The 16,745-nt window shown below is 52.2% G+C and overlaps 7 protein-coding genes across 7 annotated transcripts; 3 read left to right on the forward strand and 4 right to left on the reverse strand.

Moving 5' to 3' along the window:
- Nucleotides 1-338: 338 nt before the first annotated feature.
- Nucleotides 339-2,099, reverse strand: GT037_005222 (uncharacterized protein; the record flags this gene model as incomplete). Its single annotated transcript, XM_038930269.1, has 1 exon — nt 339-2,099. One exon carries the CDS (start codon nt 2,097-2,099, stop codon nt 339-341), a length of 1,761 nt encoding a protein of 586 aa, XP_038787219.1.
- A 1,644-nt stretch (nt 2,100-3,743) lies between these two features.
- GT037_005223 (mitochondrial ribosomal protein subunit l23) lies at nt 3,744-4,457 on the reverse strand (the record flags this gene model as incomplete). Its single annotated transcript, XM_038930270.1, has 2 exons — nt 3,744-4,350; nt 4,399-4,457. The coding sequence occupies 2 exons, from the start codon at nt 4,455-4,457 to the stop codon at nt 3,744-3,746; spliced, it is 666 nt and encodes a 221-aa protein (XP_038787220.1).
- A 905-nt stretch (nt 4,458-5,362) lies between these two features.
- On the forward strand, nt 5,363-7,771 carry GT037_005224 (uncharacterized protein; the record flags this gene model as incomplete). Its single annotated transcript, XM_038930271.1, has 5 exons — nt 5,363-6,023; nt 6,088-6,253; nt 6,316-6,600; nt 6,653-7,494; nt 7,578-7,771. The coding sequence occupies 5 exons, from the start codon at nt 5,363-5,365 to the stop codon at nt 7,769-7,771; spliced, it is 2,148 nt and encodes a 715-aa protein (XP_038787221.1).
- A 475-nt stretch (nt 7,772-8,246) lies between these two features.
- On the reverse strand, nt 8,247-8,784 carry GT037_005225 (c-myc binding protein; the record flags this gene model as incomplete). The annotated part of the gene is made up of 2 exons (XM_038930272.1): nt 8,247-8,695; nt 8,751-8,784. 2 exons carry the CDS (start codon nt 8,782-8,784, stop codon nt 8,247-8,249), a joined length of 483 nt encoding a protein of 160 aa, XP_038787222.1.
- Nucleotides 8,785-8,971: 187 nt separating this feature from the next.
- GT037_005226 (uncharacterized protein) lies at nt 8,972-10,009 on the forward strand (the record flags this gene model as incomplete). The annotated part of the gene is made up of 2 exons (XM_038930273.1): nt 8,972-9,937; nt 9,989-10,009. The coding sequence occupies 2 exons, from the start codon at nt 8,972-8,974 to the stop codon at nt 10,007-10,009; spliced, it is 987 nt and encodes a 328-aa protein (XP_038787223.1).
- Nucleotides 10,010-10,071: 62 nt separating this feature from the next.
- Nucleotides 10,072-11,876, reverse strand: GT037_005227 (uncharacterized protein; the record flags this gene model as incomplete). Its single annotated transcript, XM_038930274.1, has 2 exons — nt 10,072-11,191; nt 11,248-11,876. 2 exons carry the CDS (start codon nt 11,874-11,876, stop codon nt 10,072-10,074), a joined length of 1,749 nt encoding a protein of 582 aa, XP_038787224.1.
- Nucleotides 11,877-12,245: 369 nt separating this feature from the next.
- Nucleotides 12,246-12,997, forward strand: GT037_005228 (splicing factor 3a subunit 2; the record flags this gene model as incomplete). Its single annotated transcript, XM_038930275.1, has 2 exons — nt 12,246-12,257; nt 12,305-12,997. The coding sequence occupies 2 exons, from the start codon at nt 12,246-12,248 to the stop codon at nt 12,995-12,997; spliced, it is 705 nt and encodes a 234-aa protein (XP_038787225.1).
- Nucleotides 12,998-16,745: the final 3,748 nt, after the last annotated feature.

Genomic DNA, 16,745 nt, shown 5'->3' on the forward strand with positions numbered 1-16,745 from the left:
TATCTATCCTGAGTTCATAAGTCATGTCGTGAATCATTCATTTCCGAGCCAGAAGACCCGACGTCGCATTACCCCGATGTGCTCTTCTTTTCTCCCCCAAGACCAAGAAGATGCCATCTATCCATCCATTCGCTACCATGATCATCGTTCGTCAAAAGACCAAAGTGTGTAAAAGAATGGAGTTGCTAAAGAGAAGAACAATGACATTCGCTTCCTCCAAGCCTCGCGAAAAAAAAAAGTTATTTAACAATACTTTCTAGACAACCGCGACAGTACAATTAACCAGAAGACCGTTTCGAAAAGGTGTAAGGAAGCAGGGATGACGGTCGGGTAAGTATCTAGTACCTCGCACCCATGGGTGGCGGTGGCACAGAGCTACCGTAAGGATTCGCATCCGCGTAGGACGTAGGATAAGGCTGGTTGGCAGCTACAGGATATGCGTACGGATTAGCGGCTGCTCCATTCATATTTGCTCCCAGAGCATTTAGACGGGCTTCTTTCTCGCGTCGTTCACGCTGCTTTCTCCTCTTGCGGCGGCGCGTCTCAAGTTCCTTGACGCTGTGGCGTTGCTCGTTCATCTCTTTCCACTCGGAGTAGGCTGACTTGATACCAAGGGCAGCGATACCCACGGCAGCAGCATCTTGCAGCATGTTCTTGGACTTGCGTTTGCGCGCTTCTTCGGGTGACATTTCGCCCTCGCCGACGAGCTTGCGACGGTTCTCCGAGGCAACCATGGAAGAATAGACTCCGTGCGCCGCATGAATGGTGGCCACAGTGGCTAGACCCGCAGTAAGGAGTTCCTTACCTCGTAGCTTCTTGCGCTTCTCCTCCATGTCGGTGGACGATTCGGAATCGCTGCTAGCGTCCCATCGACCCCGATCGGCTCCTCCACCCTGTGCTGTCAAAGCACCGGCGCCTGCCCCACCGGCGGCGGCTAGTCTGCGATCTGGGTTAGTCCTGGAAGGGGCTTCGGAATACTGGTCGTCCATACCGCGGCCTCGGCTGTACGAGCGGCGGTTGCCCCTACGTGAGGGCACATAGCTGTCGGCGCTGGAAGAGCGGGATCGCTCGCGTCGGGAACGAGACTTGGATCGCACACGGTCGTATAGAGCCTTGCCTGCTGCGAGCACAGCACCAGTACCAGCTACCTTGGCGAGACCGTTGTTTCCTCCCTCGCTGGAATGGGAGCGCGAGCGGCCGCGAGAGCGCGAACGTCCGAAGATGGACCTGGACCTGGACCTGGCACGAGAGCGGGAGCGAGACCTGGAGTCGTCACGACCACGAGGAGCACGGGAGCGGGAGCGAGAGCCGTTGGCTAGACGAGAAGCGACAAGACCACCCAGAGCGGACTCGGCGACGTGTCTCTTCTCGTGCTTGCCAGGGTCTCTGTCGATGAGACCGTCGATACCAGCAGCACCGAGAGCAGCAGTTGCGACACGCTGGCCCTTGGCGCCAGTCCATGGACCAGCTTCCTTACGGCTGCGGAAGGCTTCGACAGCACCGGCGACGATGGCGGCTTTGGCGGCTTGCTCCCACTTCTCAGACTTGCGTCCTCCTCGGCTGCGGCTGCGAGAACGCGAGCTGTAGCGGCTGCTTCGGCGGTCGCGGTCGTCATAGTATCCGTATCGGTCGCTGTCATAGCCACGGTCGTCTCGACGAGGACGGGAGCGTGATCGGTCGCGGCCGCCTCCAGTGACTGCGCCGATGATGCCGCCTAGGCCTGCAGACTCGCCAAAGTCCTTGACCTTGTCGACGATGGACTTGCGGCGCTGCATGTTGGGGCGCTCAGAGTACTCGGAACGGTCATCGTAGTCGCGGTCACGTCGACGAGGGCGATCATAGTAGTCGTCGTCGTAGCCACGGTTCACTGAGCGGGTGCGACGGGGCGGCGCATACTCCTCGCGGTACTTGGTTTGCCTATACTCGGCACCGGGAGGGAAGTCGCGGGGGATTTCCTCGATGCTGTCCTCGCGCGCTGCGGGGCGGTAGACGAGATCTCGTGCCCCGCCTCCGCGACCGCCGCGCTCAATGTACGTCGTCTCGGTGACGTACTCGGGCTCCCGCGTACGGTGCCGTGGTGCGTAGCTGTACTCAGACATGGTGATGGTGCTCTATACCCGCCGTGGGCGATGTTGGCTCTCCAGGGTCCAGCAGCAGGAAGCGTCGTGTCCGGGTCCGGTGTTCTGCGCAAGGCTTGGTTAGCGGGCGCACGAAGGCGACGAGCAGGGCGGCGCCGTGGGCATACCAAATAGTCTCTTTGGTCAGATAGACTTTACTTGGCTAGTAAGCGCAAGTTTGATAGTTGGAGGGCTGGCGCAACGAAAAACAAGGTGCCTGCGAAGTAACGGGACAAGGTGGGTAGGGGAATGGGGTGTCGAGTGTCGCAAGGCACCGGCAGGCAGTGGTATTTAACAGGATGATCGACTCGGAAGGTCCAGGGCTGATGACTGTCCGTTTGGCTTGGGTCCCAAGGATCTATCTCGGTGCAGGTGGGGTGGCGTAGATGTTACCGTTTGCTTGAGGCTGGGGTGGGCGGCAGTCTTGAGAGCGCACAGCGGCAACAGCGTGCCTATGATGTCACTTGTTGGGTTGCCCACAGCCAAGGCCAAACTTTCTTCTACCAGCTGCTGCGCCCAACGAGACGACAGCCTCAAACGGGGTTTAGGTCAACTGATTTGCGCAGCTTTTCTGACCGGCTTCTCTCACCGACGGACGACTTGGGTGCTTTTCGCTGCGAACATGTTGCTCGCCATAGCCCTTCTCCGGCTGCCTCCGAATCTTGACCGGTGCCTCACTTTCGTCCATCTTACATTGCGACGACGGCTTTCTGACAGCTGTCGCATCGTCTCCCCATTCGCCTCATAGCTGCATCTCCCACTCCACATGTCTCGCTGCTTCTAAGCCATGATTCCAAGTTTCTGTCCTGCACCCTGTCCCCTCGGCAGCATTCAGGGCTTGATGACGAAGCCCGGTGCCATTGTGTGTAGGGGTGCTATGTACAGAACGCCACGTGAGTCATCAGCTATTGGCCGATACCCGTGGTAGGTACATGGAACTCCAGCGAACATGCGAGGATACACCTGCCAGTCTGTGGCCTGACACTTTGACGTTGGCCCAAACCCTGGAAGGACCGGGTAGTACCTGACAATCTTCAAAAAGATGCCCAACTACATGTTTTTCCTTCCTTGTTTGTTTGCTTCGTGTTTTATTGCCGAGTCGATGACGATATGCCTTCAAGGCGTGAACCTGTGTTTGGTCGCTAGAAATTGTGGCGCATGCCAATACGAGTGTTTTGGGCATGGTAGCTGCATTGCTTCATCTCAGCAGCTACAACAGCCTCTCTATCTTTTTGCAATTTTTAAATTATGGACCACGTACTAGACTAGTTCATACATGTTTCGGATTTTCCATGTCAAGTTGGTCACCGGATCTGAATCACCACTGTGGTCCCCTTTGATGATATCTCTGTGAACAAGGCAACCAAGACTGGACAAAGCAAAGACATGATACCATATAGCCTGGCGACATCTTCCAAGAACGAGCTGTAGGCATGAAGACACTCCCCAACTGGGTCGAACCGGAAGTTCCTTAGAGTACTTTGGGAGGAACAATTTCTGTCACAAGTAGATCCTACCTTGACTAGCCCAACAGCGATGTCATCACACGCATTGCAAAATATTGATCATTCTTGCTCCATCCCGATGCATATGGTACAAGCATATATACACAGCGCAAGATCAACCTCAAACCTTGATCGCATACCGCCTAGGCTTATCGCTTTCCACGGCCTTCCCTGTCCGTTCCTTCGCCCACAACTTTAGTCTTGACATACGCTGTAGATTTGCCTCTTCCTGCTCTCTGAGCTTTTCTGCTTCCAACTCTTCTGCTGTGAGCTCTACAGACATTGCCTTCTTCTTCTGTATCTCGGGATCCGGCCGCGAGACTTTCTTGTCGAGCAACTTCTTGACCTGCTCTCGTAGCGTCCTGGCTGCCTCTCTTGCTTCGGCCATGTCTCCAGCTCCATTCTGGCTGGCCGCCTGCTTGATCTCTTCTCTCCTCTCTCGTTGGCCCCATGGCTCTAGGTCGGGAACCTCGGGCCAGACGAATGGCTGCTCCAACTCTACCGTCATGTACTTCTTCGAGTCCTCACGAAACCAATGCCGTGGCTGTTCGCGCGTGTCGCGTACAGGCATTTGCTTTACGTACGATCTGATGTTGAAGCATTTGACGTTGTAGGCGTGGTAGAGGTAATCGCGAAGGTCGTACTTTGAGAAGTCGAGCGGGACGAGGAAGCGGGCATGATACGGAGAGAGGTTTGGTGTACGAAGGAGTGCGACTGTGAATTTGGGACTGAATTGTGTTAGTCCTGAGCGCAAACGATGTGGCGTAGTGGCCTACAGGTATATCTTCTTGCTCCCAAAGGCTATCAGTTTTTTTGTGATGGGTACGGCGTTCATGGCGATGGGTTGCGATAAAGTCCAGCAAATATGATGAGGTGCCTTCTAGGTAATCAACTGGCGCACGAGCAATGGGTACGGCGGCTTCGAGAAGTGCAATGCGCGACGATGCCGCGTGATTCGACTTCTAGTGGTAACTTTGGTGATGCTCAGAAAATGGATCGGAGGTCGCTCCACCTAACACCGAGCCCCGCCAAGCCTTTCCCCAACCTCTGTGCCTCTGTGACAATGCACAGCGACTCTTTGCCATCCTGATTTGACGTCTTGTGCCTCCTATCTACAACCTCTCATCTGCTTATCGAACCTTTATGTAAGTGATATTCACGATTTCCTCGCGTGATACTCAGCAGATCCGGTCACATGTGTGGGCAAACTAACAGCTTCGCTCGACGAATCTCAGCTGCATCGAAGGTCTGTCTGCTCAAAGTTGTGATGAACTGTCACATACTCGCACTCTGGAGTGACATGTATGAAACTGGAATATACCCGGTATTGCTGGTGGCGTTCACGTGGTCGGCGCCTTTGAGTAGGTATCTAGGTAAAGCAGACAGTTTGCTCTCGTTGAATGCCGCCTCAGGCGACAGTGTTCTCAAATAAAAGGCGCTCTCTCACACTCGAGTCAAGAGGTCACCCGAATTCTTGACACCATGGGCCTTTGTATCCCATATTTCCGTTCTCTGCACGTTGAGCCCCCACAAATCTGATTGATACCTCTTCTTTGCCCCTTGACTAACACAACAAGCTTTATGCGTTGTTGCACACAATTCCTTCATATCACTGGAATGCAACGTTTTCCTGAGCGTGCTTTTACCAATTGGCTAGACTTACGGCAGGAGTGGACGTGTCCAAGCGTCACTGCGTGTCTGCTCCTTCCAACCCGGGTTCACCTCGACCTAACCTTGCAGATGAGCACTACGGCACTGCCCAAACACTCCTCTTCCCGACGCCATTACTTTGACACTGCTTCCGATACGCCACACAACCAAGAGGCTACAACCATGAACCCAGGCGAAAGTGGCCCGGCTCCTAGGCCAAAGCCAAACAAAACCATAGTAGTGCCCCAAGAGTTCCGTCGTCCCACTCATGCCAGAGAGTGCGACAACATCGTCAACGAGGTCAAGGTCATAACTGGTTGTACAGTCATTCCGCAATGGAATGATGGGAGGATTTACCAGTTCGGCATCGTTGGAGGAGGCGTAGGACTCGAAAAGGCGGTCCGATATATCAATCAGTGGATCTCCAACGCGCACGTCAAATCGAAAGATTCCTCAGCGTGGGCGAGGATGTCGGCTTTCGATCCGAACAAGTGGTACTACGAGAAAATTGAAGAAATGGAGCGCCAACGCAAAGAGGCGTTCAGAGGAACAGCGCCCAAAGTGTCAGAAGGCGAAACACCGCTACAGCGCTTGATCATACATTGGCCAGAGGATCTGATCAATCTGAACATAACTCCTCGCGATGTCTTCGGCAACAAGTTGGAAAAGCTGGATGCTATCCGGACTGACGACGAGGTTTTCATATCGATTCTCTCTGCTCAGGGGGATATCGGGCAGATAGAGATACAAGGTACGTTTCGGATGTATAGTATTCATATAAGCCTTACGCTGACTTTTCACTCTCATCTTCGAAGCTGTAGACATAGTGAACATAGAAGCAGCCGAGGCGCATCTCAAGACAATGATTGACAAAGTCAAAGCTGAAGAGATGGGTCAACATCATACGCTCAACATGATCCTTGATGATCAAGAGGGGATGGAATTCGAGCTGAAAGAGGCTGACACTTGGTGGCCAAACTTGTGCGTAGATTGCCTGTATCGATTGTATCAGATATGTACTAACTTCGTGTACTTAACTCTAGACAAGACCGAGTCGTACCTCACCTCCTTCCCAATAACATGATGGACTCTCCTGGACGTTTTCGCGGTTCTTTCATGCACTCCAAGCAGCTCTCGAAGATCCAGCGTTCCGTTCAATTGGCTCTTGACGCCGTGCGTCACAAGAAAGGCGCTTACGATATGACCATCCGTCTAGGGTCTCTAGCACTGAACTCGAGGCATATCAGAGAGAATGAGATTGGCAAAAAGTACAGCAAGGATGTCTTCTTAAAGTCGATCAATGGATCGGTGGGCCTTGAGGTAAAGAAGTGGCAAGTCAAGGCCCTTATAAGAGTATTATGACGGTGGCTAACAGAACAGGCTTGTCGGCGATGCATTGGGCTGCCAGATACTGCAGTCTTTCTTCACGGCTGACGACTTCCTGGAACCTACAAAGTCTTCAGACTATTTCGGCTATATGCCCAAATCTCTTCAAGGAACCCGCCCTATGTACCGAGGAACATGGGTGTTCGCAGATCCCAGCATTGCTACTGCTCATCCGCCTCAGGCTACAGCTACCCGTCATCCCGGTCGACCCAATGCATCCTACGGAAAGTCTGCTGCTACCGTGAGTTTGACACCAGTACCGGCAGTACAGTCCAGCCTTATCGTAGTTCGAGTTGATTGGACGGACGACGAAGAAGGGTTGTACGAGAAGACCACTACACGATTCTACAAGACAGAACAAGGTAAACTAGGTCCAACGAAGAATATGGACATCAACCTGCTTGAGTTAGGAGAGAGCCGAGGATGGCAATTTGCCCTCGAATCATTGACCCCCGTGGCATCAAAAAGCATTTCGCCTGTGATAACTGGTTTCGCCGAGCGAGTTAAGATGAGACCCAACCATGACCATCGTTCTGGTGAAAGCTTCGCTGAGTGGGAGCAGACACCGACCGTCAAGAAGTATCTGCGCACTGGTCGTTTAGATACTATCTACTCTTTCGGCATTAAGCAAACATGCTACAAAGTTGAGGTCACCGGCATGTGGTACCCCGGACAGAAGCTACGCGTCTGGGGTCTCTCTGTTCGTCATCTAGAATGGGCAACTCATCTCGCAGAGCTCGAGCGACTGCCTATCGGTCGCGAGGCTGACTGGGGTAATACCGTCGCTGCCTTCTTACCAGACGACGGACATTCAGATTGTTCTAGTACCGCCGAGCGTAAGTACAGAATTCATTTGATTACCTTTAGGGTGACTTTTCGCGTCAGATTTCTGTTTTATAACTAACGATGTATTGATCAGGTTCTTGGATGACGGAAACGTTATCGAAGGATGAAGACTTCGGAATAAGGGACCTCAATCTGGGTTCTGGTGTCGAAGCATCACCACCACGCGACGGTATCCGCATCCTTATGGACAAGCTGCTTCAGCTCTCAGCTATCGTCAGCTCAGTCACCGAGACTTCCGCGGCGATGGTGGGAAGGAGCTCGAGCTAGGTGCCTGCAATGACGTGGGTGGTCTTTCGCGGTACGCGCTAGATTTAGGTTGGAGGTTATATTGCTGTCGCGAGTGGTTGTGTCGTGCGACTGGGGTTGACGTAGGTGTCGCGGCTCGTTTACCATATTTTGGAGCGAGAGGCGACATGGGGGGTGTCTCTATTCAAACAACAGGGAAGCGATGGATCTGCACACGGAATACGCATACAGTATGTCTGCATGTCCTCTTAATATTCAATAGCCCAGAGATATCCGAGGCGATCTGAAAGGGCGGTGGGTCTAGGAGTCAAGTCTCATGTACAACCATGTCAACAGCATGATATCTGACTTCATTCCCGGCCCTTGCTATTTCGTTCTCCACTTTCGAAGACGTGTCTGATCCTCCAGCTTTGCTCCTGCTCGTGTCAACGCAGCTTGACCAGCAACAATGGCAGTCCTTCCACAAGCTAATACTTCAATGTTCTTTTTTAATACTTCAGCTGCCTTGCTCCTCGCCCTTGCCTTCCTGTGCGTTCATGACCTTGAGTCTAATAACCTCCTCGACGACTCTAACATTCTGCGCTTTGCCCTGTACAACACCCTCCAAATCCTTCAAGCTGTCACCCAGATCCTTGACCTTGCGCTCATAGAAGTCCTTTGCACTAGCAATATCTTTCTCTACAAAGAAGCCTGTGCCTACATCTACCAGCACGTGTTCATGGTCCGTGAGTTTCCCCGGTACGTATAACGAGGATGTCAAGGGGACGAGAAGCGGTTTCGAAACGGTCGCTGGTGTGAGACCGGTTGAAATGGAGGTCAGGCAGTCGCGGAACTTGGACTGCGCGGTGCGTAGCGATTGGAACGAATTCGAGAGATGGGTGAGCTCGGCATCGAGTTGGGTTTTTAGTTCTTGGAGGCGGGGGACAGGGAGGGATGTAATCTCGACTGCGAGGTGGAATTAGCACGATGCGCGATGGATTGGCGTTTGGCTGCTATTTACTTTGGCCAGGCTGTGCGCCTTGAGCTTGTGCCATCTTAGTGACGCGTGGGCTGATGGGTGTCGAGTTTCTGGGTGTTTGTGACGATGTAAACTTTAGGATGGGAAGGTTTTGGCGGGGCGGCGAGCTGCTCGTGTGGGGTACGGTAACGTGAGAGCGTGTCAAGCTTCTGGGCAAGTCGCATCCACGTAACCTATCATACCTCACCATATTTCAGTCCTCTATGCCGAAGCCGGGCCCTCTTCTTCCTCGCCACTGGATTCGCAGGCGTGATTTACGGCCGGTACGCAATACGCGTTTTCGAGTCTTACAAAACGAACAATACTTGGACAAGAAGAAGCAGCTCAGCATAACCAATTTCAAACGCGACTATCCCGCCGTCTTCAAAAAAGCTTTCCTGGATATACCCGCAGTTGGAAAATGGTTCCAGAAACTCCGTGAGCCGCCAGAGGTGCTCGCAGGTGAACAACATCTAGAACAACACGAACAACGCAAACAGCGCAAACTTGATGCACTCCACAAAACGTTCAGATATCCTCAAGAGCTGAATACAGCATATCTCGAGCAGTATGGCAATGCAATTGTGCCGTTGGAATTAACCCGTGTTTCCACCAGCGGCAGCACTCAAAACCAAACTTTCGAGCGCTTCGAAGCACCGCTATCCCTCCTATTACAGCATATGAGTGCTGCTGAGACGCAAGACACCAATTTGTACCTTGCGCAACACTCGCTTGCCGATCTCCCAGCGCCGCTGCAAGAAGACCTCCCCACGCCTTCGCTCTTCCTATCGCACCTCAAGGCCCGTGGCGATATCTATGCGTCAAGTCTCTGGATGGGTAGACCGCCTACGCGCACGCCGCTACACCGCGACCCGAATCCAAATATCTTCGTACAACTGGCAGGAAAGAAGACGATTAGACTTATGAAGCCTGAGGTAGGCAGGGGTGTGTATGAGATTGTAAGACAGAAAGTACATGGGGCTGGTGGAGACGCGAACATGAGGGGAGAGGAGATGATGCAAGGAAGAGAACTGGAGGGCTTAGAGGATGCAGTGTGGAATGACGACCCCGAGGTAAAAATGGCTGACGCAACCGGCGTAGAAACAACTCTGAGGAGTGGAGATGCGCTCTACATTCCTCATGGATGGTGGCATGCTGTTAGGGGGATTGGAAGGGGCGCAAATGCTTCGGTAAGTGCAGTATAAGACCTTTTCTGAATGTGTCGGTTAATCGTTTTCTAGGTCAACTGGTGGTTCCGCTGAACGAAGCTTATCAAAATCGCACTCTTTGAGAATCTGATAGAGTGTTTGAGGATATTGAGCCGTCACGACTTAATTTCCACCCTCACGGTAGCCTCCGAGCCATCAACCCATGTTCCAATCGACCTCGTGCCGGGCACAATCTCCACCTCCCTCATGACACGCTCCATACCCATCTCCGCCTCGCTGTCCTCCGAGTCCCAGTCGTCATCTACAATGTCCTTCGGTGATTTCCGTACCGACATCCAATCGCCGGTCTCCCATGTCAATTTGCACGCCATGGGCTTGATCTTGAAATGTTTCCCAACAATACCAAGCACCGTGTACGCAGTACTACTCATGGGTATTTCCGTCTCGAAAGTTGTATCCGTAGCTGCCGCGAGGTAGAACTTGATGCGGAGCAACCGGGCAGCAAGCGAGTTTGGGTTCACAGAATTAGCAGAGCGCTGCACATCTGGCTCGCCATACTCTTCACACAACCATTTGTACCGCGGATGGCTTTTCAGTATCTGCTCTCGCTGGTTCTCAGGTGCAAACTGCACCTCCTTGGCGATCATGGACAGATAATACGACTCTGCATTCAGCCGCTCTTTCTCGTGGATGGGACTGTGGTTTAGCGTCTTGAGCTGTCCCAGTCGCGCTAGTGTAAGCATATACCCATCATCTGCCGTCAAGCTCCTTCCATCTGGCGCTTGCAAAGACTGATATAATGGGTTTTGCGACACACGTAGGCTTTGGAGACCAGGAAAGACGTACACCAGTTGCTCGATGAAAGCCCATGTTGAAATTTCATTGAACGAGAGATCGACTTCTCGTACCGTACTTGAGAAGATGGACATTGACGCGTCTGAGCTAGTTATCTCGGAGATTTTGTTCGATTTGAGTATTAGGCGACGCAGATTGGGCAGCGTTACCAGACATGCTAGCGATGATAGACAGGTGATGTGGTTGTCTTCAAGTGTCAGATCGGTGATAGTGGGGTTGAGGGCATGCTGAGTGAGGCCTGTATAGAGGTTGCTAGAGGCGGAAAATGTGGTGACAGCTGGGAAGAGATGGGTCAGGAGGGCGAGATCTGCCCAGGGAAGGAGATTATCTTCTAGTTTGAGGGAGGTGATGCCTTTGAAGGCCTGAAGACAGCGTTCTCGCTCTTCTCCAGATAGGGAAGTGTCGCGGAGTCGTATACCACTACGCGGTTATCAGTATATATAGGAAGGGACCGTGTGTGTGTGTGGATGACTTACTCGACCCTCAAGCTTCTCAACCCAAGTAGTTGCTCACAGATTGCAGCTATTTCTCTCCATTCTTCAAAAAGATTTCTACTCAGATCAAGCTCAATAGCCTTCGGACATGCTTCCCTCACATCATTCTTCTCTCTTCCTCTTAACCATTCATCTTGACGTGCTTCGGGTCGATACATGCATAACCCATCCAGGATGATAATCTTCAACTCCGAGAGCTGAGCCAACTGTCTCCGGATTTTGTCGAACCCAATCTCCTCAGCTGGTTTACCATTAAAGTGCACAGGTTTCAGCTGTGGAGGTTGATGATTGAAAACCACATGTACATCTGGATCTTGGAAATCCTCCGTAACTGCTTCAGACGCATATTTTGACTTTAGTGCTTGAACAAAGGTGCGTGGTGGATCTGGTTTGCGGGTGGGACGAATGAAGGATGCGGATGTTGGTGACGGGTTCAAGCATGTGAAGTATCGTGTGCCATTATGTTCGCCGGAGTGTTTTCCTCGAGTTGGTTCGTCCCATTCTACGCCAAGCCATTCGCCTTTAGTCCCTTCGACAGTGCCATAGTAGCGGATGGTACAGAGGCGGGCGTCGAAGCAGAGGCGCTTTCCTATGTAGATATCGGTTGCCATGATTGGCTAAGTCGTAGTAATTTTCCTTCTCCTTTGGCTAGTATAGCCGGTGAGCAGATTTCTTGAGTTTACTTCACCAGTATTAGTGTCAGAATCTCCCAGAAGAGCGTGGAACCGGCTTCCTAATGCGAGGGTGAGCGTTGTATGGTGAATGTGTTAAGGCAGCTGCGCACGTGATTATGGAGGTGACAGGGATTAGGTATCGTAGCACTAGCGTCGCACGCCTCCAGAAGTTCTGTCGCGCGACATCACTCCAACACGCCTACGTCTACGCGGCTCCACACTTCACCATAGCCTACGTAAAAGTCATATTCACCTCAGTCTGATCGCGAGAAAGATTGACATAGTAGATCGTACAGGTTCTCCAAGATGGATTACCAGGTACGTTTCTCGTCGCGACATTTAAGAACAGCTACTAACTTCTACAGAATCGCGCAGGCTCCAAATTCGGAGGCGGCGGCGTCGCATCACAGTCAGCAACCAATGCCGACCGACGAGAGCGTCTCCGAAAGCTCGCGCTTGAGACCATCGACCTCGACAAGGACCCGTACTTCTTCAAGAACCACGTCGGAAGCTTTGAATGTCGTCTCTGTTTGACTGTCCACCAGAACGATGGCTCATATCTCGCGCATACGCAAGGAAGGAAGCACCAGACAAATTTGGCACGTCGTGCGGCGAAAGAACAGAGAGAAGGCAAGAGGGACGACGTAGGCCAGCAAGGACTCCTAGCTGGTGTGCTGCCCAAGAAGAACATTATCAAGATTGGCCGCCCTGGTTACCGTATCACCAAAGTACGCGATCCGAACACACGCCAGAATGGGTTGCTTTTCCAGTTCCAGTTCCCGGACCTCACACCCGGCATCACACCCAAGGTCCGCGTCATGAGCGCCTACGAACAGAAGGTGGAAGAGCCGGACCCAAACTACCAGTACTTGATTGTTGCTGGAGAGCCCTATGAGACAGTCGCGGTCAAGCTACAGTCGCGCGATATCGACAGAAGGGAGGGCAAGTTCTGGTTCTGGTTCGACGAGGATGCCAAGGAATTCTGGTGTCAGATCCTCTTCAAGACTGAGCGTGACGAGCGCTTCAGCGCAGTGCCAGGTCTCGCCCCTGGGAGGTAGTGGCTTTCTTAAAGGTCGGTCGTCTTCAGTACTTTCATTGCCTCATGCAAATCAACTTCCTAGGCGTAACGGCGCATTCATTCGGGAACATCACGACTATGTTTAGGAGCTCATGTCGGTGTAGGTAGTCCCGATACAAAATATTGGATGATGCAAATCTAACTTGACCAAAAAAGCTCTTGCTACTTATAGCCCGGTCTCAAGAAAGGTTTCAGTCTTAAAAGTATTCTTTCAAAAGTTGCGCGTCCAGCTATGCAACCACATCGCGATGCGCTGGACACGAGAATTCTGTGCCAAGTTTCCGCACGGTGACTTGCTACTAGCACTCGTGACTTGCTCCAAATAAAAATCGATGTGAGTTGAACTTTCGCCGGGCTCAGGATGTACGGGGTGCGCCTGCTCAATCATCGATGCTCACATGGCAAGAGCGATCTCGCCTTGCGTCTGTGCGCCTTCCTTACTCGACGTCCGAACCGGACGTCTTCAACAGCATCTGATTCACCAGCGTTACCTCCTCACCGTCTTTCTCGCTTCTGCACTCGAACGACCACATATCTCCGTTAGTCCGCCACTACTTCAATTTCAAATTGTCTCCTCAGCTAAAACCTTGATCTGCTTGCCGTCTGCGGACAACTAACCCTTGCGGTACTCTATTACACTGCTTCAGCGACGGGTTTATCACGCAGGCCAAGAAGCATAGACTTCTAGGTTGTTGCAGTTGAATGTTGCAGTAGCGTGCAGGTGTTGGTGTTTTCGCCTCTCTTTGGTTTCATTCAATCAAGGCATGTTTCGATGGAGCATGATAGTGTTTTCGAGGAAAGCTACTGGAGAGCTCCCTTGAATGCTGCAGCTCTTTGCTTCTAGCCACGCTTGTTGAAGCCGATTATGGAAGGTCGCCAAGCAGGCATCGAAGCCTAAGGGCTTCTGCTGCCGAGGATACCGCGTCATGAACTTCTTTGGATGGCTCTAATTCAGTACAAGACCCTTTGTACAATGCATTACTGAACAATCCAAGCTGCCAGACTAGGCTAAGCTGTGTTGAGTGGACTCCATCTTCAAACGCATCGTACGAGGGTCCCCTGAACGCTGTTCGCAAGGCAGATGTAGCTGGCATCAAGGGTGTATGGCACCCAACAGCATAACAGAAATTCTAGCTAGATGGATGTGTGGAACTCTGTTCACCGCATTTCTCACTCACATTTGCCCCAGCATACCCAACACTGTGAGTGGAGACAGCAATTCCACGAGTCTCATTCTCCTCATGTATGGTCAAATGCATACGCGGGTCTTCCTTAGGTCCCACCGATTCAAATGCGGCACTGAATATCTATCTAACTTAAGGCGGTAGGCGTGCATTTAGCAAGCTCAACAGAGATCACATTCTACATCAACTCATCTTCGGGTTGTTTTCAGTATCATCTGATGCCCATGGATGGATAAATACGATAACGGCCCTGGTCTTTTCAAGCCGTCGGCGTAACTGGTAGCACCTGACCGTCTCTTCGTCGAACGAATACTGGATCTGGTCTGATGATTGGCCGCAACTGCCTCGAACGTTGATGCAGCCTCGCCACGCTTCCCCACTCTAGAGTGGACCGCCTCACCGTTCGAACGCAGTTTGCCTAGCTCAATGCTACAACATGGATGGAACTACATCGCCCGGCAGGATTGAAGATCCAGAGGGGTTGGGGTTCGTCTTTAGGGTGTGGGTAGCGTAGCTACTTGCTAGCGAATCTCGGGGGTATGCCGAAGCCACTAGCGCCTATCATCTTCCTGATTTCAAAGTCATGAAATGGCTATTTTGCAAGTCAACCGGCCATTGCTGGCGAAACCTGAGCATGAATAGTGAGCTCGCTGTGGACGATCACATATCCTATTATTGGACGTCTGATTACAGTTCTGCATGACGGATCTGTGTGTGTACGTGGTAATGCAGCAACCTTTGTTTTTACTTCGGTGTTCCAAAAGCCGATGGAGAAGAGATGTGCTTCACCGCTGAAGTTGTACAACCCGCTGCATGTGGCTTTCATACAGGAAGCCAAACAGAAGCCATGTACAGTGCTAGCCTGCGGGACATCCGTAGTTGGCTGCAAGAACAAGCACTCACCAGTGGGTGGTCCTACCCATTCCGTTTCCTCGGATTTCTGAAACGAGACCTCGACATTAAATGGCCTCGATATCATGGTACGGATACAACCGCCGTACGCCGCGATCTTCAATCTAAATTGAACGTGGGACGACTTTGGCGTCTGACGTCTCCCGACGCTGGGATCCAAGACAGTGGATACAGCTGTCATATGATCAAGCAGCTATCCTAGCCTGCCCGTAGTGCCCCGCCAAGGTATCGACTAGGTCTAATACTTGAATTCGCGTTGGAATGTTTCAACGATCCTTGTAGTTAGCGTACTGCAGATGTCATGACAGCGGTGAGCGGGTTTGTTAATATGACGGTGGACGTCAAAGGTCGGTACGATGCTAACGAGGGGTAGAGTAGGTAGAGGACTTGGAGCCGTTCTCGCGTTGACACTCACGACATATGTAGCAAGTGTCGGATCATAGAACAAGGACGACACGTCCCACTTGTGTGGTAATCCCGGTTTACGAAGGGTGCGGATACAAGCGATTACACTCTGTTCACATCACTCTATTCAAAAGACTCATCGTCCGTGTTGTCTCTTCATACCCCACTGGACAGTACCGAGTTCGGACGCAAGAAGGGCTTTAGCAAACAAAGAATGGCAAACACTTCTCAATTGGCTTAGACCCTGCAGAGAGAGGCAGATGACAAACTGGGGCCTCAGGGTCTAAGACATGAAATAATGTGGCACAGCCTCCTCAAACGCGTCAGGAAAGAGACGCGAAAGGTTGCATGCTCCAAGATGCCGAAGCGGATGCCGACATCCAGGCCTACAGATGGACACAGTCTGTGGTCCGTCCAGATAGATTACGTCTTGAACTCGCGTAGTTTCAAGAGCATGCCAACAACACGGCGCACGGACAAAGTGAGTTAGACAGCGCTTAGGATAGGAAAGACGAACGGACATGGCGTTTCGACTCCCGCTAAGGCAGTGGCGCGAGCTGCGGAAGGGATGTGAGATACGGGCAAGGTAGCATGGTGGGGATCGGTTACAGCACGGGCAGGCCAAGGGTCATTGACACTTCTGCCCTTGTTGGTTCGGCGGGGAACGGGTCGCTTGGTGGAACAGATCGCCAACTCTGCGATGAATCTGCTGTCCACACGGAACGAAGAATGAATATCGAAGCGTCCAAGCGTTGCAACTGGATGCTTGGGCCAGAAAAGAGAGTAGGAAGCGATTCCGATGCTATGGATGCGCTTGGAGCTTTCAGCTGCAGCACTGCCCATAGGCCCGCGAAGACCGACGGCGCTACGAGAGGACGAGCCTCAACTGGGCCTAGGAAATGCTAGAGGAAAACGAATTGCACAGGACAAGCAAAGGTCGGCGATCAGCGCATCATTTTTAGACGTCTTGACGGAGTAGCGGGAATACGAGCAGAGCAGGCAGCAGAAGCGCGTCCAAGATGAGGACTACTGCTTTTGACGGATGCAGCGCAATAAAGTTGGGCTTCCTTATTCGGCTGTTGCGGCAAGCATGAGCGGGCTGGGGGGAATTGGCTACGGGCGCTGAGGAGTCAGACGATACGGGTTGATTGATAGAGTGAGAAGGTCGAATGCATGACGACTGCGGCCGCCAATGCAGGCGGCAGCGTAGTCTGTCTTGGGCAGGCT

This window comes from Alternaria burnsii (assembly GCF_013036055.1).
Source record: "Alternaria burnsii strain CBS107.38 chromosome Unknown 740, whole genome shotgun sequence".
NCBI classification, from domain to species: domain Eukaryota; kingdom Fungi; phylum Ascomycota; class Dothideomycetes; order Pleosporales; family Pleosporaceae; genus Alternaria; species Alternaria burnsii.